Source organism: Eptatretus burgeri, chromosome 8 (assembly GCF_056783735.1).
Source record: "Eptatretus burgeri isolate ZD-2024b chromosome 8, Ebu_testis_v1, whole genome shotgun sequence".
NCBI lineage: Eukaryota > Metazoa > Chordata > Myxini > Myxiniformes > Myxinidae > Eptatretus > Eptatretus burgeri.
The window spans coordinates 1,009,217-1,028,527 of record NC_140968.1 but is presented as its reverse complement, the minus strand read 5'-3'; the positions used below and the strand labels follow the sequence as shown (position 1 = coordinate 1,028,527).

The 19,311-nt window shown below is 46.1% G+C and overlaps 2 protein-coding genes across 3 annotated transcripts in view; one reads left to right on the top strand and one right to left on the bottom strand.

Moving 5' to 3' along the window:
* The window catches only part of LOC147020899 (solute carrier family 23 member 3-like), a 47,064-nt gene extending 36,439 nt beyond the window's left edge, over positions 1-10,625 (top strand). Inside the window, exons 12-13 of the mRNA XM_085890537.1 lie at positions 7,195-7,290; positions 9,531-10,625. Coding sequence (XP_085746663.1) covers positions 7,195-7,290; positions 9,531-9,775 — 341 coding nt within the window. The 3' untranslated portion in view covers positions 9,776-10,625. The remainder of the gene's footprint in view (positions 1-7,194; positions 7,291-9,530) is intronic.
* Positions 10,626-14,136: 3,511 nt separating this feature from the next.
* On the bottom strand, positions 14,137-17,396 carry LOC147020898 (indian hedgehog protein-like). Of its 2 annotated transcripts, none has more exons than XM_085890535.1 (3): positions 16,710-17,235; positions 15,945-16,233; positions 14,137-15,441 (listed from the first exon to the last, which is right to left on the bottom strand). In XM_085890535.1, the coding sequence occupies exons 1-3, from the start codon at positions 17,055-17,057 to the stop codon at positions 14,768-14,770; spliced, it is 1,311 nt and encodes a 436-aa protein (XP_085746661.1). In that variant the 5' UTR covers positions 17,058-17,235; the 3' UTR covers positions 14,137-14,767. The 2 variants fall into 2 exon arrangements, with proteins under 2 accessions (XP_085746661.1, XP_085746662.1); XM_085890536.1 differs by having other exon boundaries at positions 14,138-15,441; positions 15,945-16,206; positions 16,710-17,396.
* Positions 17,397-19,311: the final 1,915 nt, after the last annotated feature.

Sequence of the window (19,311 nt, the reverse complement as noted above, 5' to 3'; positions counted from 1 at the left end):
TATATGTATATATGTATATATATATATGTATATATGTATATATATATATATATATATATATATATATATATATATATATATATATATATATATACATATACATACTTGCAAATACCACCCATCGCTTCGCTGATTGGAATACTGGGAGGGAGAGAGAGACAGACAGACAGAGAGAGAGGTGGCAGAGGGGGAAAGACCGAGGAGGGAGGGGAAGTAAAGAGGGGTCGGGGAGTGAGGAGGGGTGTGGGAGCAAGGAGAAAGGGAGAGTGAGGCGGGGTGGTGGAAGGGAAGACTGTGAGGTGAGAGTAAGTGAAGGCAGATGTGCAGTGGAGTGTTGGTTATGATTAATACCATCCCATCAAAATGATTCTGCATCGAAAAAGTGAAGATGGAAACAAAATAATGTCTGAAATACATTTTCTATGGGTAATACTATAAATACTGCCCCGAGACAAACACTGTCCGGACGCGTCCGGAGCCAAATTATCAGAAGGCAAACACTGCCCTGACATGTCCGGAGGCATATCACGTCCAGCCATAAACACCGCCTAGACACAACCAGAGACAAGCACCATCTGGACATAATCACCACCACAAGACGTCTGGAGACAGAGATGTGTGGGAAGTTGCTGCACTGTATTAAGAGGGGGCGAAACGAGGATGGGACAGAGAGGAAGAGAGAGAGAGAGGTGTGGGGGAAGGGGAGTAAGCAGAGAGATAATGTTATGCTTTATGAACAACACACGACACGACACGACACGACACACAAACGTCCTTGGCCGATATCAGCAATTTTTCGGGAATCAGCAGGTTGGAGTCAGTGTGATTGCCTACTACAGTACATAATGTATCCAACCCAAAAACCTTGAGTAGCTTTCACTGAAAAAGAACGTTATATTTATATCAACATTTTAGGGAGATGTTCACAAACATTATTCTTCATAAACAGCTGCTCGTAATGGGTGTAAATTTTGCTCGGTAATTTAGAGAACACGTTAATATGGCAAATGGCTCGGGAATCGGGTGTTATTTCACAACAACTTGCTCAGAATGACGGAGCATGAACCACTCGCTCGGAATGACTTGGCATGCCAAAAGTGTCTGCAGTGAGTTTACGATTTGCTCAGAAGGACAAAGCGAGATACCGCTATCGACTGCTCAGAAAGTGGCTTGAGCACTCAAGCAAGCACTCCGATTAAATTGTTGATGAGGAACGGTTTGCCTGGTTGTCGCGGCGTACCATATAGGATCCCCTTAACTTTAAAGCTGGTGTTCACCACGTACGCAGCACCTAAAGGAATAAAATGAATTCGTTCAAATAATGACTATCCACAAAAGAGTTGCAGCTTAATACAGAACAACCCTGGAGACATCGCAATGTTTAATCGAACTTTGCTCGGATAATAGCGGGGAAAAAATGTGAACTTACCACAACAGAAAGTGAAACAGAAAGAAAGTATGAATGAAGAAAGTGAAAAAGAAAACTTTATCGTTAAGTGAAATAAACATTGCAGATAATCCACCATATTGCCTGCTCGTCTGTGCACGCGTCACATGGTACATCGTTCGTGGTCTGTGCAAACGTTATAACTTTCCTTTAAATATCCGTTTTTCACCAGATTTGCTTTGATTCCCTGTTGAGCACCTCACAAAACCTCCAAAAATATAGACACAGATCTAGCAGACGCTATGGATAAGCAGTCCCTATGGGGGACAGGGGGTGAGGTCTTGCAGTGAATACATTAAATCATACAGCTCAATGAAGCTGGTTAATTTTGGCACATTCTCAAATCTTTTGTTCACTCAATATAATTCTCCAAACAGTAGAAAAAGATAAGTTTAATGGTTTGGAAATTTCACATTTTCTTGTGTATGTATGGAGAAGGAGACAACATAACTTTGCTTGCTTAAAGTAAATAGGTGTATCGGTTTAGTTATAAGACTCGTTATTTCTTTAAATTATCAGATTTCACAACAGATTTTGACACTTATTTATTCTGGATGATATCCGATCCTCAAAACCGAAATAATATTTTGATGATATACTTCAATTTGTCCGTGAGAGTAGATGGTGGGAAATTGGATCATATAATCCATGAAATTGCTCCAAGCTACTGATTTGAAAACTATAGTACTTACAAAAGCGATGTACACAACGATTCAGAGCTATGATGAACAGGAATTTGATAATATGAGTGAAGAAAGTGAAAAATAAAACTTTATAGTCAAGAAATCGTTGCGGCCTGTTCCACGTCAAGGCGTGGTTGAGCAGGCCAAAAAACATGGCGGCTTCAGACCCCTGCGATGTTACCCAGGAAACGTCTTAAGATCCCCAGAGAGCGAGGTAGCCGAGGATGCGCCCGATAAAGGATATAATTAAATAAGGCCGTTAATTATCTTCAAAAGGGGTGTTTTAATTAACCAAACACCGAATTTTCACTCTTGCACTTCCTTGGACTTTTCTTAGTCTGCATGCAATGTTTCAGGCTGCAAGGTTTCATGGTTTTGGAGTTATGGAGGTACACACACACACGCACGCACGCACGCACGCACGCACGCACGCACACTGACATCTATTTGTGTGGATGTGTACCGTGTTGGTTTCATTGGTTGTTATCTCCATTTGCGGATTTGAGGAGATGGATTGAAGTCCTCCCAGGATTGAAAGTATCCACCTCTTCTTCGGTAAGGGATCACAGTTCCTGGACCAAGCTGTTCAACTTTGGTGTTCTCATTGTTTTGTTCCGAGGGCTCTTTTCAGGATCATAACCGAACCCCAGAACTGCCTCTGAACCCTGGATTGTAGTTTGTTTGTGGTAATATTCCCGGCGATGGTTTTCAATATCTCAGTGAGGTTCTTTTTTTATTATTATTCGTGTTGCTCAAATCATCACTGGTGCAATTTTGATGCTCTTCATCTTTCAGGATCTCTTGATCTCATAATTTGATGTCCTGGTATTTGGTCATTTTCTTGATTTCTGCATTATCTAAACCAACATTTGCAGAAATGATCATATTTTTTTTGCATCCTGAAAGCAGGTGACTCGTACTTTCTGTTTCTATCTTGCAGAACCTACACTTGTCTGTCTGCCTCAATCCCGTCATCTTTTTAAATCCAATGGTGTAGTGTCCTTGATCTTATGGATTTATTATTATCATTTGTTCTCCGTCCCAGTTGAGCTGACATCTTCTTAGCTATTCCAATGAACCTTCTTTGTCGATCCCAACTCAGTCCAACTATTTTTTGTATTTTCCTGCTCTTTTGTTGTTATTCCAGTTGTTGGTGAATATTTGTTGATATCACTGAACAACAAATTTCAAAAAATATTTTTTACTGGAGATGTGTAAAGTGATTAAGACTAATTTGGGTACGCTGATTTCAAAAATCATAACCGTTTTGCTGTATCACGTCAGGATTTTCAGGAACAGAAATATTCCCATTGCCTAGAAGTCAGGATTTCAATTAAATTTACATATGTCTTTAACATGTCTATTTCGTACAATTGTTGTTAACTTGTGTTATATTTCTTTCTTTCAGATAAAGATGAGTAGGCGTTCCTGCACCAATCATCCTGACAACTTCTGTTATGTCTGTGGTCGGTATACCAAAAAAGATCAACAGCGAAGTATATCTACAGCAGTGAAAATGAAGGCCGCCTACTTTCACTACTTCGGGTGTAAGGTGGGGGACCAAGAACAGAGCTGGGCACCACACATCTGCTGCACAAGCTGTCACACAACCTTGACTCAGTGGTTGGTGGGCAAGCGCGCGAGCATGCCATTTGCGGTGCCCATGATATGGCGTGAGCCGCAGAATCATCATGATGATTGTTATTTCTGCTGCACAAGCATCGCCGGCTTCAACAAGAAGAATAAAAGTCACATCAAGTACACTGACTGCGTCTCTGCTCGTAAACCTGTGCCTCATGATGACGAGAACCCCGTTCCAACACCTCCAGCTGATCAGAACATAGCTGTAAGCAGTGGTGAAGAGGATGGTGATGATGAACCTTCTGAACCCGACACTCAAGAATCACACCTTCTGAACCAGGGAGACTTAAATGATCTTGTAAGAGATCTCTCGCTGTCAAAGGCGAAGGCAGAGCTGCTTGGATCAAGGCTGCAGCAGTGGAATCTACTTGAACCTAACACCAAGATATCCTTGTTCAGAGCACGTCACAGAGACATGGCTGAGTTCTTTGAGATGGAAGACACGATGACATTCTGCAGTGACATCAATGGTCTGTTGAAAGAACTTGGGTGTGATCACGATCCTGCAGACTGGCGCCTCTTCATCGACTTGGGGAAGAACAGCTTGAAGGCTGTTTTGCTCCACAATGGCAACGAGAAACCATCAGTCCCACTGGCTCACGCGTTCGGCATGACAGAGACCTATGAGACTATGCGGCAGCTGCTTGATTCCATCAAGTACAATGACTTCAACTGGCACATCTGCGGAGACTTGAAAGTGGTGGCGCTGTTGTTAGGGCTGCAGTCAGGCTACACGAAATACATGTGCTTCCTTTGTCTCTGGGATAGCAGAGACGACAAGAATCACTGGACGAAGAAAGATTGGGAAGAGCGAAAAGAGCATGTACCTGGTCGACACAACGTGAAGCATGTCGCCCTTGTCGACCCAGCCAAGGTTTTCCTTCCACCACTCCACATAAAGCTCGGCTTGATGAAAAGTTTTGTATGGGCAATGGATCTGAATGGGCGTGGGTTTTTATACCTCAAGGAAAAGTTTGGCAAACCTTGTCGGAGGCCAAGATCAAGGCTGGTGTCTTTGTTGGACCGTAAATCCGACAGATTATGAAGGACGAAACTTTTCCGACAACTCTAAACCCCAAAGAGCTGGCAGCGTGGAGGAGCTTCAAAGCTGTGACGGACAACTTCTTGGGGAACGAGCGCGCGGACAACTATGAAGAAATAGTGCAGCAGCTGCTGGAGTCCTTCAGGAAACTTGGCTCCAGGATGTCCCTGAAAATCCATTTCCTACACCAGCACCTGAACTTCTTCCCTGACAACTTGGGAGCAGTCTCGGACGAGCACGGCGAGCGATTCCACCAAGAGATTTCACTCATGGAGACGCGTTACCAAGGGCGGCACAACCCGAACATGATGGGCGATTTCTGCTGGTTCCTGCATCGTAAAACTGACACAGAGCAGCACAAACGCAAAGCCAAATGCCTAAAGCATTTTTAATTACATTCTAGTGGAGTTTTTCTGTAATTTCTATAATTTTGAAGCATTCATGATGAAATAAATGAATAAATGAATTTTTGTAAATTTCATTGAAATCCTGACTTCTAGGTAATGGGAATATTTCTGTTACTGAAAATCCTGACGTGATACAGCAAAACGGTTATGATTTTTGAAATCAGCGTACCCAAATTAGTCTAAATCACTTTACACATCTCCAGTAAAAAAATTTTGTTGTTCAGTGTATTTATTTTGTCTTTTTAGCAATTGTTGGGGTTGTATTTGTTACCGTTTCGTTTTCCTGTGCGGCATCTTCTTCTCGCACCTGTTTTCGCTAATTATTTGCAAGTTGAGTTCGGGATACATTTTCAGGTTTGTTGTGTTCATGTTTGTTTACAAATTGAATGCGATAGTCTGTTTGGGTATTTCACATACTCAGCTAGTTACACTTGTCGCTCTGTGCGCCTGGTTGAGTTCCATCAGGACGCTCCCTCCCTCCCTCTGGCAGGTACATTCTCGGGATGCACTGGTTTTTGTGGAACGTTTTGTGTATGGGAAGAAATGTTCTTGTTTTGATGTATAACATTGATTTCTGATTGGGACCGGTTTATGATTCCACAGTTGTATTGGAACACTGGTACTATGAGTTTGTTTCTTGGGGAGAGATATGTTTTCAGGATCTGCTTCGTTCTATGTTGGTATTGTTTGGCGATCGTTTTGCATATTTGTTTGTGACACATTTGGTGGCCCTCTTCGACTCCAACATATTTGAATGATGCTTCGTTTTCTAACTGCTGTATTGTTGTTTCAAGGTCAATTTTTATGTTGTCTGTTTTTGTTGGTTTACCTTGTACTAATGTGCACTTTGCACACGTATCTCATCCAAATTCCATTTGAATGTCCTCGGAGAACTGTTTTACTAGTTTAAGCTGTTCCATCAATTTTTCATCATTTGGTGCGAAGAGCTTTCAGTTATCCGTGTGTAGTCGGCGTGTCTCCCTTCCTGTTTCTTTGGATGTTTTACTATTGGTTGTTTGGGTGGAGGATGGTGGGATGTGGGATGTTCGGGGTGTGCGTGCATGTGTGTACGTGCATGAAAATAACCGATGAATAATCACGATTCATGTGCATGTACATTCACAATCCATTTAGGTGTGCTTGTGTGCATTTGTACTTGCCACTGCCACCGGTGTTCATCTCCACTCGTGAGTCTCGAAGACTGAACACACAACACACAATGGCATGTCGATCAGCACAATGTCGGCTGCTGCAAGCACGGTTCTCAGCCTCGTTGAAGCCACCTCACGTGCAGACCTCGGCCGCATCCCAGACGGTGCGACCCCGGGATGCCACATGTGCGGTCGTCTTTCTTACCAAAGCTGTTCTGTCCTCGTCGCGGTCTTCACTCCCATCGAAGATGTTATTCAGTGAGGTCTTCGGTCCCATAAGTCCCTAACGAGAGGGAGGCGGCAAAGCACACCACCTCCCCCTCGCCATCAACTTGTGTGTGTGTGTGTGTGTGTGTGTGTTTGTACACGTACGTATGTACGCGCATGCCCATGCTCTGTTTGTGCCGCTGCCTGCTTGTACAAACAGGACATTTTTGGACTCAACTCCTCACATCCACGGACATTTCTCGTATTCTTGGTATTTCCGTGAATCCGATTTGCATCCAGGAACAATTACGGTTAACCTCCCTGAAATTACCAATTTTTATTTTAAAAGCTGTAAATTGTTAAAAAGACTGATTTACAGATTTCTCCCTTGCAAGGAAAGGTCAAAAGTTCCCAGCAACGATCAGAACTGAGTCTCAAAATGCGCACGCACGCACGCACGCACGCACGCACGCACGCACGCACACACACATACACACACACACCATTTTGAGAGTCCCGTATTATCCGTCCCGTAAGTGTTGTATCTCCACATGTCATGATAGCATGTGTGACCTTGTGTGAAACCATATTGTTCCATCCAACACTGTGTGTGCAGGTGTGCCATGGCTGGACATTGCACTGCACGGACTCCTCATGACTCCCGCCTTCCTCGGGGGCTTCCTGGCCTTCTGTCTTGACCACACAGTGTCTGGTATGTATGTGCTTTGTGCAGCGTACACCTGACATTTTTCTTTATTTCTCTTGATATACTCTATTTATCGTTCTTATATTTGTACCTGTGCTTGTTTGTGTGAAACTTTTCCACCTCATGTGATAAAAGTTTGAGGCTTATGGAAGAGTCAGGTGACTGAGGATATGCACAGTCAGGCAACAGTTTGACAGAATAAGCAAAGGAATGAATGAATAGGGTAGGAAACGTATCAACCTACAACTAAGAAAGTTGGGTTAGATTATGATAATGGGGTAGGAAAGATTGCGGGTAAGGATGGGGGATGACATGAAATGGCCATGCATCGCTTGCTTGAAGCTCTGGCGGGAAGAATGAGATTAAACAGCCTCATGAAGGCCGTTCCACAAATGTGACAAAAGGGGAGTAAAGAGCTGAGGTGTGCAGTAAGACTGGATGTTGGGAGTTTAACCTGGAGGGGGTTAATGGAAGAACGTGTGCGTCATAGAGGAGTGGGGAGGGGTGCGAGTGTCGGAGGACTGAGAGAGCAGGAGCAAGGCCCGTACAGAGGCCACAATAAACATCGTTCATCGACCTGCCTGCGATGAGAGCAACAGGCTTTGCATTAAAGTCTTATCCACAACATGGGTCGTTGTTCAAGCTTTTATAGGATTTGTGCTCGGATCTTCTTTCTACAGGAAGTCAGCCATTGTTCTGTGTACATCATGGCCAGACATGATTTTAGGTGTGCCACCAGTGTCACTGTTTGTGTGTATATATATATATATATATATATATATATATATATATATATATATATATATATATATATATATATATATATATATAGAAACAAATAACAATTCAGCCTGTGGACACACAGAATAAACCTTCCTACCCCCTTATAATGATGTAATTAAAATGACCCAGGAGAAGGGATCATTTAATTGGAGCAATTAGTTATTTCTTTGGTTGTTTTCAGCATTGCTGCCTTGTCAAATGTACCACGAGCCGCCAAAGACCACGTGTTTAACACCCATTTATCATGTTCTTTGAGGATGTGGGGTGGGGAGCAACTTTGAGAAGGGGGAGTGAGGGGGGAGATTTGAGGGAGAGGGGTGAGGAGTGGGGGGATTGAGGGATAAAGGTGTGGAGGGAGCTTTTGAGAAAGGTGTGGGGGAGGCTTGGAGGGGGAAGAGAATAAAGTTTGCTTTGAAGAAGGAGGAGGTGGCTGAATTGAGAGGGAGGGGAGATGACGAGAGCAGACATGGCCATGGGGGAGGAGGGCAATGGGACGGGTGGGGAGAGGGGAAGGATGAGACTTGATAGCGGTATGTTGAAGAAGGGAGTGGGCAGGGGGGCGAGGACAGTGAAGAGCTGAAAAGGGGGGGGGAAGGAGGAGGGGCAAGGTGGGAGGGGTAAGGAGGGGGTATAACAGGTGAGGGATTAGGAGGACGTAGATTTAAGGAGGTGGGGTGAATTGGCACTGAAGTTGGAAAAAAAGAACGATTGATGGAAACACCAACGTACATCGCAAACTGGAACTTTTTTTAAATTCCGAGTCAGAGATACATTTCAAGACGTGCGAGGGGAGAGGCGGAATAAAGGCGAGTTCAGAGTTCAGAGAATGGAGAAAGGAGAAAGGAAACGTTGAAGAGTGGTGGAGGGATTGCGGTGAAAATACAATAAACAGGATCGTGCAGACAGACGAGGATAAGCCTTATGGTCGGCCTCAAGGAACCCGATGTTGAAAGTCCGACGAATACTCACAAGTTTTAAAACGACACCGAACTATAAACACACAGTAAACACAGAGACGACAAATCAACAGTAAAAATGCGACAAGAAACGACCGGGAAATCTTCTGTTTGAGGAAGTCGGTGGAGACCAACATGGAGAACATCACGGCAGCTCAAGAACCGAAACTGGAATTTCTCAATGGAGCGGAGTTTTGTTCCTACATTATTCAATCTTTAGTATAATATAATTTTTTAGTTACCTAAACGAGTTTGAATGCAGATCACATGCAGCACTAAGATAAAAGTGGACATTGGTGTACTGTGAGGTGAATTTCAAGGATATTTGTAGATAATAGACTTTATAAACACCTGGTGTATGGTATTTATAGGATTTGGACTTGGGTTTCCCAGAAGATCATCCAGGTAGGGGTTCATACGGGAACATTAACAGGTCAAACGTGTATTTATCCCCCTCTCCCCCTTTTTGTTCAGAAAGTTTTTCCTCTCACTCCCATCTCCCATCAGGTACATTGGATGAGCGTGGCTTGATGCAAGCTTCGACTGGTGAACCATGTACGGACGCGGCAAGAAACGGTCGTCCCGATGTCCTGGCACCGCCGTGTCGTTTCCGTCATTTCCGCAGGGGGATGTGCCCCTTGCTCAAACGTCCATCGGTTCGGAGGTCGACAAGTGTACAGTTTCCTGAGTTGGATTCGCTCACCAGACCCACCTTAAGAATATCGCACACCGACATGGAGACTTCAATTTGAAGCAGAGCGCCAAATACAAAAGCCATTTGTGACCTCGGGTCTACTCTGGTGATACCATAGTGACATAATATTAGCTTAGGATGGTAAATATTGGTGATGGAGCTCGAGGTTGTGTTGCCATGGAGATTAGTGATGTTCATGTTTCGGAAACCGCGTCCCGCTTTCCATGGTGCTGAACGCTCCATGTTGGCCGGGAGTCGATGTGGGAGGGGAATGTTCTTTCACACCTTTACAGGTGCTGAAACCTGAGATGATTATCTGCAGACACCAAACCATATAGAAGGAATTCCCCTTTTGCTGCTTCTTTAGCATTAACTGTTGCAGTTATTGGTTGATCTTGACCAGTGTACTCCGGGCCCTCCGAGGTGTGTACTGTACCAAGGTGGTCGGAAGGACACCCCCCCCTCCCGAAGGATCATGGTTTGGGTGTTCACGAGAAACTTGAAATTTTGTCGGGAGGGTGTCATGCACACCTTTCAAACCAGTGTCTCCGTTGCGAGAGTGAATAATCGACATCGAACCGACTAAATATGTCAATGTAATCTGGAAACTCCGAGTAAAGCCAAGGTGTTAAAGAGACGGAAAACAGGTGGTGCCCTGTTTGTGTCGTGAACCTGTTTATGATCAAAATACCTGCATGAGCATGAAGGGTACCTGTAAGTATCCTTTGTCTATATCTCCTGAACGGTTTACAGGTACATATGCCAGTATATTCATACTGCTCGTAATTGCACCTGAGTTTAGTTTGACATGTTAAATCTTTTTTAAAAAGCTGCTGTTTGCATGTTGTGGAGATTCTGTGGTGGTAAATAAATTGCACCGGCTGGTTTCAATTTCCTTGGAATGGAAAGGTCGCATCAATGTCTTGCTTTATTAACCTGAACGTAAAATAAAACTTATCGTGATTAAATGTCGTGCTGCCGCACTGTTGTGAAGTCACCATGAGTTGTGAGCTGCAGCACTGTTGTGAAGTCACCATGAGTTGTGAGCTGCCGCACTGTTGTGAAGTCACCATGAGTTGTGAGCTGCAGCACTGTTGTGAAGCCACCATGAGTTGTTGTGAGCTGCCACTCTGTTGTGAAGCCACCATGAGTTGTGAGCTTCTTCACTGTTGTGAAGCCACCATGAGTTGTGAGCTTCTTCACTGTTGTGAAGCCACCATGAGTTGTGAGCTTCTTCACTGTTGTGAAGCCACCATGAGTTGTGAGCTGCAGCACTGTTGTGAAGCCACCGTGAGTTGTTGTGAGCTGCCACTCTGTTGTGAAGTCACCATGAGTTGTGAGCTGCAGCACTGTTGTGAAGCCACCATGAGTTGTTTTGAGCTGCCACTTTGTTGTGAAGTCACCATGAGTTGTGAGCTGCTGCACTGTTGTGAAGCCACCATGAGTTGTGAGCTTCTTCACTGTTGTGAAGCCACCATGAGTTGTGAGCTGCAGCACTGTTGTGAATCCACCATGAGTTGTGAGCTTCTTCACTGTTGTGAAGCCACCATGAGTTGTGAGCTGCAGCACTGTTGTGAAGCCACCATGAGTTGTGAGCTTCTTCACTGTTGTGAAGCCACCATGAGTTGTGAGCTTCTTCACTGTTGTGAAGCCACCATGAGTTGTGAGCTGCAGCACTGTTGTGAAGCCACCATGAGTTGTTGTGAGCTGCCACTCTGTTGTGAAGCCACCATGAGTTGTGAGCTGCAGCACTGTTGTGAAGCCACCATGAGTTGTGAGCTTCTTCACTGTTGTGAAGCCACCATGAGTTGTGAGCTGCAGCACTGTTGTGAAGCCACCATGAGTTGTTGTGAGCTGCCACTCTGTTGTGAAGCCACCATGAGTTGTGAGCTGCAGCACTGTTGTGAAGCCACCATGAGTTGTGAGCTTCTTCACTGTTGTGAAGCCACCATGAGTTGTGAGCTGCAGCACTGTTGTGAAGCCACCATGAGTTGTTGTGAGCTGCCGCACTGTTGTGAAGCCACCATGAGTTGTTGTGAGCTGCCGCACTGTTGTGAAGCCACCATGAGTTGTGAGCTTCTGCAATGTTGTGAAGCCACCATGAGTTGTGAGCTTCCGCACTGTTGTGAAGCCACCATGAGTTGTGAGCTTCTGAGCTGTTGTGAAGCCACCATGAGTTGTTGTGAGCTGCCGCACTGTTGTGAAGCCACCATGAGTTGTGAGCTTCTGCAATGTTGTGAAGCCACCATGAGTTGTGAGCTTCCGCACTGTTGTGAAGCCACCATGAGTTGTGAGCTTCCGAGCTGTTGTGAAGCCACCATGAGTTGTTGTGAGCTGCCGCACTGTTGTGAAGCCACCATGAGTTGTGAGCTGCCACAATGTTGTGAAGCCACCATGAGTTGTGAGCTTCCGCACTGTTGTGAAGCCACCATGAGTTGTGAGCTTCTGAGCTGTTGTGAAGCCACCATGAGTTGTGAGCTTCTGAGCTGTTGTGAAGCCACCATGAGTTGTTGTGAGCTTCTGAGGTGTTGTGAAGCCACCATGAGTTGTTGTGAGCTTCTGCGCTGTTGTGAAGCCACCATGAGTTGTTGTGAGCTTCTGCGCTGTTGTGAAGCCACCATGAGTTGTTGTGAGCTTCTGCGCTGTTGTGAAGCCACCATGAGTTGTGAGCTGCCGCACTGTTGTGAAGCCACCACGAGTTGTGAGCTTCTGCACTGTTATGAAGCCACCATGAGTTGCTGTGAGTTTCTGAGCTGTTGTGAAGCCACCATGAGTTGTGAGCTGCCGCACTGTTGTGAAGCCACCATGAGTTGTGAGCTTCTGCACTGTTGTGAAGCCACCATGAGTTGTGAGCTTCTGCACTGTTGTGAAGCCACCATGAGTTGTTGTCAGCTTCTGCGCTGTTGTGAAGCCACCATGAGTTGTGAGCTGCCACACTGTTGTGAAGCCACCATGAGTTGTTGTGAGCTTCTGCGCTGTTGTGAAGCCACCATGAGTTGTTGTGAGCTTCTGCACTGTTGTGAAGCCACCATGAGTTGTTGTGAGCTTCTGCGCTGTTGTGAAGCCACCATGAGTTGTGAGCTTCTGCGCTGTTGTGAAGCCACCATGAGTTGTTGTGAGCTTCTGCGCTGTTGTGAAGCCACCATGAGTTGTGAGCTGCCACACTGTTGTGAAGCCACCATGAGTTGTTGTGAGCTTCTGCGCTGTTGTGAAGCCACCATGAGTTGTGAGCTTCTGCACTGTTGTGAAGCCACCATGAGTTGTTGTGAGCTTCTGCGCTGTTGTGAAGCCACCATGAGTTGTGAGCTTCTGCACTGTTGTGAAGCCACCATGAGTTGTGAGCTTCTGCACTGTTGTGAAGCCACCATGAGTTGTTGTGAGCTTCTGCGTTGTTGTGAAGCCACCATGAGTTGTGAGCTTCTGCGTTGTTGTGAAGCCACCATGAGTTGTGAGCTTCTGCACTGTTGTGAAGCCACCATGAGTTGTGAGCTTCTGCACTGTTGTGAAGCCACCATGAGTTGTGAGCTTCTGCACTGTTGTGAAGCCACCATGAGTTGTTGTGAGCTTCTGCGTTGTTGTGAAGCCACCATGAGTTGTGAGCTGCCGCACTGTTGTGAAGCCACCATGAGTTCCGTGTTGGCCTCAATACACGAGATTCGTATTCACTGATGTATCAATCGGTTCTTCTCCTTCTTTTGTATACGGCACAAGGATGCAGGTGGCATTCTTGGTTGAGGGTGTGACTGTGCTGCTGATGCAGTGCCCTCTGCAGGTTAGGGGAGGAATTTGTGACATGTTCAGAGTGCCGGTGATAGCTCGCCTACTCTTCTTGAAGCCGTGGGATCTTTAACGTCCACCAACTAATGCCGACACACGGGCCACCCGTTTTAACGTCCATCCGAGGGACGACTCGCACGTTCATCAATCGGTTTATAGTCGGTCAGGATTCGAACCCAGGTTGGACATGATAGAGGTGAGTTTGCGTACCTGTAGGTCATCCTGCCAGTCCAAGAAACTGATTACCTCCACCACCAAAGGTGGAACGAGGTTGTTTTCACCCCTTTCTGTTTGTTTGTTACTTACAAAATCAAAGATTTTTCAAGTATATTGGTCAGTTGATCGTTATTCTGTCTGTTTGTTTGTTTGTTCATCACCAAAAGGTTACAATTTTTAACCGATCTTCACGAAACTTCACCACATGGTCGAGTTTGTCATAAGGAAGAAGAAGCCTATTGTTTTTGAGGTCAAAAGGTCAACATTTGCCCAAGGTCAACAACTTCGGTGGTATTTCTAAAATCCTCAATTTTCTTCCGATAGACTTGAAATTTGAAGATTTATATTTCAAGTCACTGAACCCAACCACCAATTACTTTTAAGGTCAAATTTGTTTTATGGATGTTGCAAATGTCATGCTCTGCACAACGTCATCTTCTTGTTTGTTTGTTTGTGTGCAGGATATCTCAAAGTTGTGCACGGATCTGGATGAAATTTTGTGGACAGGCAGGGTGTGTGACAAGGTCGAACTGATTCGATTTTGGTGAAGATCCGGATGCGGATCCGGGAATTTTAAAAGTGATTTTTCACGTTTGAGAGATCGGTCAAAACGTTTTGGACGGATTCAGACGAAACTTGGTGGACGAGTTGATTCGGTGACGAGAACAAGCCGATTGATTTTGGTTCAGGTCAGAATCCAGATCCACCCTACCAGTGGGGTACAAAAGGTAAACGAATCAGCCTGGCGGAGGTGTAGGATCTACCGAGTGGCCGTTCCAGTTATTATTATTATTATTATTATTTATTATATATTTATTATTCCTTCTATATGGGATATACATCGATCAATTGAAAATGTTTATCCATTACTTGTGTTTATGAAACATTGTTTTATATCGCACCATGTCATATAAAAATATAAACATAAGAACATTTCATTCAGACAAATTAAATATGTAATCTGTGGTATAAATGTCGTACTGCTCAGGATTGCATTGTCCGCAGGTCCGCAGGTTGCACAAAACAAGCAGTTAGTGTCGTGTTGGCCAGGCTGTGGTCACATCACCTCCAGGTAACTCTCGTACAGCGGTTGGAAAGACAAGCGGCCGAAGAAGGTTCGCGCCAGGCCGTGCAGGAGCCGCGGGTACCAGTGCACGCCCGTCGAGTTGTCCGCCACGACAGGGTGACCACGAAGCGCGTGCCAGAGGCGTACGGGCGCGAAGACCCAGTGCGCGAGACGTTGGTCCTCCAGCACAGCGTAGCACGAAACGAGCACGTCATTGACCACGACCGTGCCCTCGGCGGACAGAGGCGCAAACGCTCCGTGTTGCTCGCGCGTCGCCACTGACCGGACCAGGGTCGCACGCATTTCTGCCCTCGCTTCGTCCCACACAGTCACAAAATCCCCGGGGAGGACCCGTGCCGCAAACGTGGCCACAAATCCACGCGGGAATCGTGTGGCGTTGGGTGACGTGTACAGAAGGTGCTTGGCCGAGGCGAACAGGTGACGCGGAGGATCCACAGTCTCGATGTCGTGGAAGCGAAGCAACGTCGTCGGCTGTCGGTCGAGGAAAAGCAGCACAGGGCTGAAGACGGGTCGACCCACGGCATCCACGGCGAGCACCCGCTCTCCGGGCCGCAGGTCCCGCAAGGTGCGCATTCCGCCACCCTGCAGGCGCACCATGCTCGCCCCTGGAAAACACCCTCCTGTGCGAGCTGCCATGGAGTTCTCTACGGGACGTGAGGGGACAGAGGACAAAATGAGGTGTAAAAGGTGGTGGTTGTGCTCTCCTTGCCATGAGCGTGTGGCCTATATACCATCGCTTAGTACGGCGTGCCGTGCGTACACCATCGCTTAGTACGGCGTGCCGTGCGTACACCATAGCTTAGTACAGCGTGCCGTGCGGGCTCAGGTCGAACACGGGAAGCTGAGATTAAGATCCCGTGGCCAGCTCGGGGCTCAGTGGCCGGGTTAAGCTTCTCGCCTGACGCGCCTGATTCATTAGCACCACCGAGGCCACCAAAAGGCCACCGGTCAGTGTTTGGGCTCGCGATGAGTACGAGTATGCGTCAAAGGAATCTGCTCTGTCAGTCAAATGACCTCACCTACCGCAATGGAATGCGCCTGATGAGGCTCTGCTCGTTATACAGAAAGTAGTGTATCGTTCTCGTCCAGCACTACCTATGTAGGCCCAGGTGTGTAATGGCATGCAACAGTCCACGCGCAGCCTTACCGGCCTTCACCGAGCAGTGAATGTGGGCCTTGGACTCGTAGTAGACCCAATCAAATCCAGCCTCGACGGCAAGACGCGCCAACATGCCGTACTTTGCACGGTCTCGGTCGGAGGTCGTCACATCCACAGCACGGCCCTCGTAGTGCAAGGATTCGTCCGAGTGATTTCCATCCTCGTCCCAACCTTCGGTCACACGCAGCTTGACCCCAGGCCACTGGTTCATGACCGAGATGGCGAGCGCGTTCAGACGGTCTTTGCATCGCTGTTTGCACGAATGCACACCAAAAGCCTGGTCATGTACGTACATGGGTCCAAGGGTCGACATTGTCCCATTTAACGCGCGCGCTCACATTCTTATAAAAAACAACCGTGCTATTATATTGTGTGTGTGTGTGTGTTTGTAGGTAGGCGATACAATATTGTTCTAACCACCACAATTCTTCGCATTTTCTTGGGGGGTTTTTTGGCCCAAGTCTTTCACGAACCGACTGGCCAGGCCTGACGGTTGACTGAGTAGTTAGGATCACAATTTGGAACCTGCATAAGGTGGCGGCGATAGCGCCCCTCGTACTCCGATCCAACGTGGATGATCTCCGAGTAATTTTAGCTTTCTCAGAGGATGTTCACTTCTTGTGAACTTAAGGTGTTCTATCTACCTGTGCAGGTAAGACCCTGGAGTTTTGAAAAAGTACACGAGTGGTTGTAACGATGGACTTGTCGATATGGTTGACGGCGGTTTTGCGGGCAGGCTCGTGCGGTGGTTACCTGGGTCATGAGACGGTCTGCGCCCGTGTTCTCCTCATCCTTGAACATGATATCAGGGTTATAGTTGGGCATCAACTCCTTGAAGCGCTCCGAGCTGCGGCTTATCTTGCCCTCATAGCGCCCGCTTGCTCCAAGGGTCTTCTCAGCGACGTTGGGCACGAACTGTTTGTACACGAGGGGTGTGAGTTTACGAGCGAAGCGCCTCCGGGCGCTGTATCCACGACCTGGTCCGCAAGCGAGCGCCGTCGGCCACAATATCACGGCAGGTAGCACAAGGAGTGCGCACAGCAACCGTGCGGCCGCCATGGCTCGGTCGTGCTCCGGGAACCTCCTCGCACCCTCCACCATCAGCCGTCCCTGGTGGGTGTGCGAGCGGGTGCCGCGAGCGGCATAGGTGTGCGGCTTTAGGTGAACCTTGACAGTTTGTTTTGACAACGGCTCCAGGTGTAAGTGGATCGCCGATCGGAACGTTCAACCAGTGATGCGGATGGTGGCGGGACGCGCCGAGTGGGCGTCGCGAGCACACTGAGTGCGCTATTTATTGCCCGCGTGGCCCGAGGTGAGCGCGCGATGCATTATGCAAAGATTGACGTCACAGCCGCTGCTTCGTCACAAAGGGCTCTCTCTCGGCTCAACGTCCCTTACACTTGTGACTTCTGTGCGATTTCTGGGGATTTTCATTGCAGACACATTTTGTACTTCTTCTGTACTTTCTTTAATCGTGTAATTCGTTGCAGACACATTTTGTACTTCTTCTGTACTTTCTTTAATCGTGTAATTTAGTTTAAAATTCCACCAAGAACGTCTTTCTCCCGGTATAATGCTCTCGCGCACAAACGCTAATAAATATACGCAGCGTAGGTATAACTTATAATTATTAATATTATTATTATTATTATTATTATTAATTATTGTTACTTTTTCTCATGTGCCTTGAGGATTTTGTACACAAACCGTTCGTTCCACGTGTTAACGCAACACCGACTTGCAGACAAATCGATGTGTGCATTGTATGTGCGTTTGTCTCGAGAGGATTAAAAATTATTATTATTATTATTATTATTATTATTATTATTTAATCATCCATCTTCACTGGCGACCTGCTGGTTCGTTCAACACCTCATTAATTAATCTCTCCTGTCATTGTCGCCGAGCCGATGTGCCCTCGTGACGTCCGTCGTGACACCATTGTTGAGATTTTATTGAAAAGATATTTTATTTCCCAATCCGTTGGTTCCGGTGCACCAGACGTTGAAACGATGAAAATGGTTCCGTTTGATTCCCAAGTCCTTCATTGCGCTATTTTATTACGTCTGTGTCGAAGTGTGTTGTTGTTTTTTGTTGTGGGTTGTTTTTTTGTTGTTGTTGGTTGTTACGAAATCTAAAGATTTCGTAAGTATATTGATGACTTCCGTCCTCTGTTTGTGTGTTTGTGTTTGTTTGTTTGTTTGTAGGCACGATAACTCGAGAACGGAAGGAGCTACCAATGTCAAATTACACCACGTGATTCAGGAGGGTGATGGCGAGCGCTGATTAGATTTTGGTCAAAATCGGTCAAAGGTCAAGGTCACAGTGAGGTCAAACATAATTCCGTAAATTCATGTGGAGAAATGGAGTATTTTTGCTTCGCTCGACGTTACGAGTTCGTTTTAACTTCGATTTTAATTTTGTCTTCGGTTTTTGCGATCGCTTGGGACGCTTAAAACTCTGTTGTCGAAATTCTGGTAAAAATCGGATGTTTTGGAGACGTTTTAAACTTGTATAAAAAATATTTCACTCGCCGCGTCACGGCTCGTCACGTGGTGCAGCACGCTCGAGCAGACGTGTCGTTGATCACGTAAAGGTTTTCCGTGTGTGTGCTAACGGTGTTTTCGATAAAGATGGTGTTTAAAAGTCATTTTTTTTATCCCAATAAAGGTTATTGTCGCATGCCTGACTCGCTAAGCTGTCGGATTATGTAAAGATTGTTGGTGGATGGCCGAATATTACGGTTTTGTGACTTTGATAAAATAATATTAAATAATTGCGTGGAGAAATGGAGATTTTTGCTTCGGTCGACGTTACGATTTTTGATGGTTTGGTGCAGAATCATCGTAGAAACTTCTGGTTTGCGTCACTACCTTCTCAAGAGACAGCTTTTATTCGACAAGGTCAGAGGTCAAGTTGACAATTTCGTAAGTACCAGTCTATGACTGTTTGTTTTTTTGTTGTGGGTTTTTTCGTTGTGGGTTTTTTTTGTTGTGGGTTTTTTCATTGTGGGTTTTTTTGTTGTGGATTTTTTGTTGTGTTTTTTTTTAATGGTTTTTTTGTTGTGGGTTTTTTTTGTTGTGGGTTGTTTTTTTGTCGTGGGATTGTTTTGTTGTGGGGTTTTTTGTTGTGGGTTTTTTTGTTGTGGGATTTTTTGTCCTTTCGATTGTGTTCCAATTTCCTTGAGTACCAGGTGCTTTCCAGCCGTTTTAACGAGAACCGTCCATGATCCCGTGAATCCGTGACCCTCAGCGTGCTGTGTACTCATTGCAGCTGTGTTCGCGAGGCTCGTCCGTCAGACCCTGGGGTCCCGCTGAGTTGGCAGTTTGTTGTGAGTTTGACGCCTGTCCAAGCA

Excerpts from the sequence above, each read along its gene's own strand:
- LOC147020898 (XM_085890535.1), bottom strand. The coding sequence starts at position 17,057 with ATGGTGGAGGGTGCGAGGAGGTTCCCGGAGCACGACCGAGCCATGGCG. Across the intron at positions 16,234-16,709 it reads CAGACCGTCTCATGACCCAG|GCTTTTGGTGTGCATTCGTG; the intron begins GTAACCACCGCA and ends GTACATGACCAG. Across the intron at positions 15,442-15,944 it reads TCACTGCTCGGTGAAGGCCG|AGAACTCCATGGCAGCTCGC; the intron begins GTAAGGCTGCGC and ends CACGTCCCGTAG.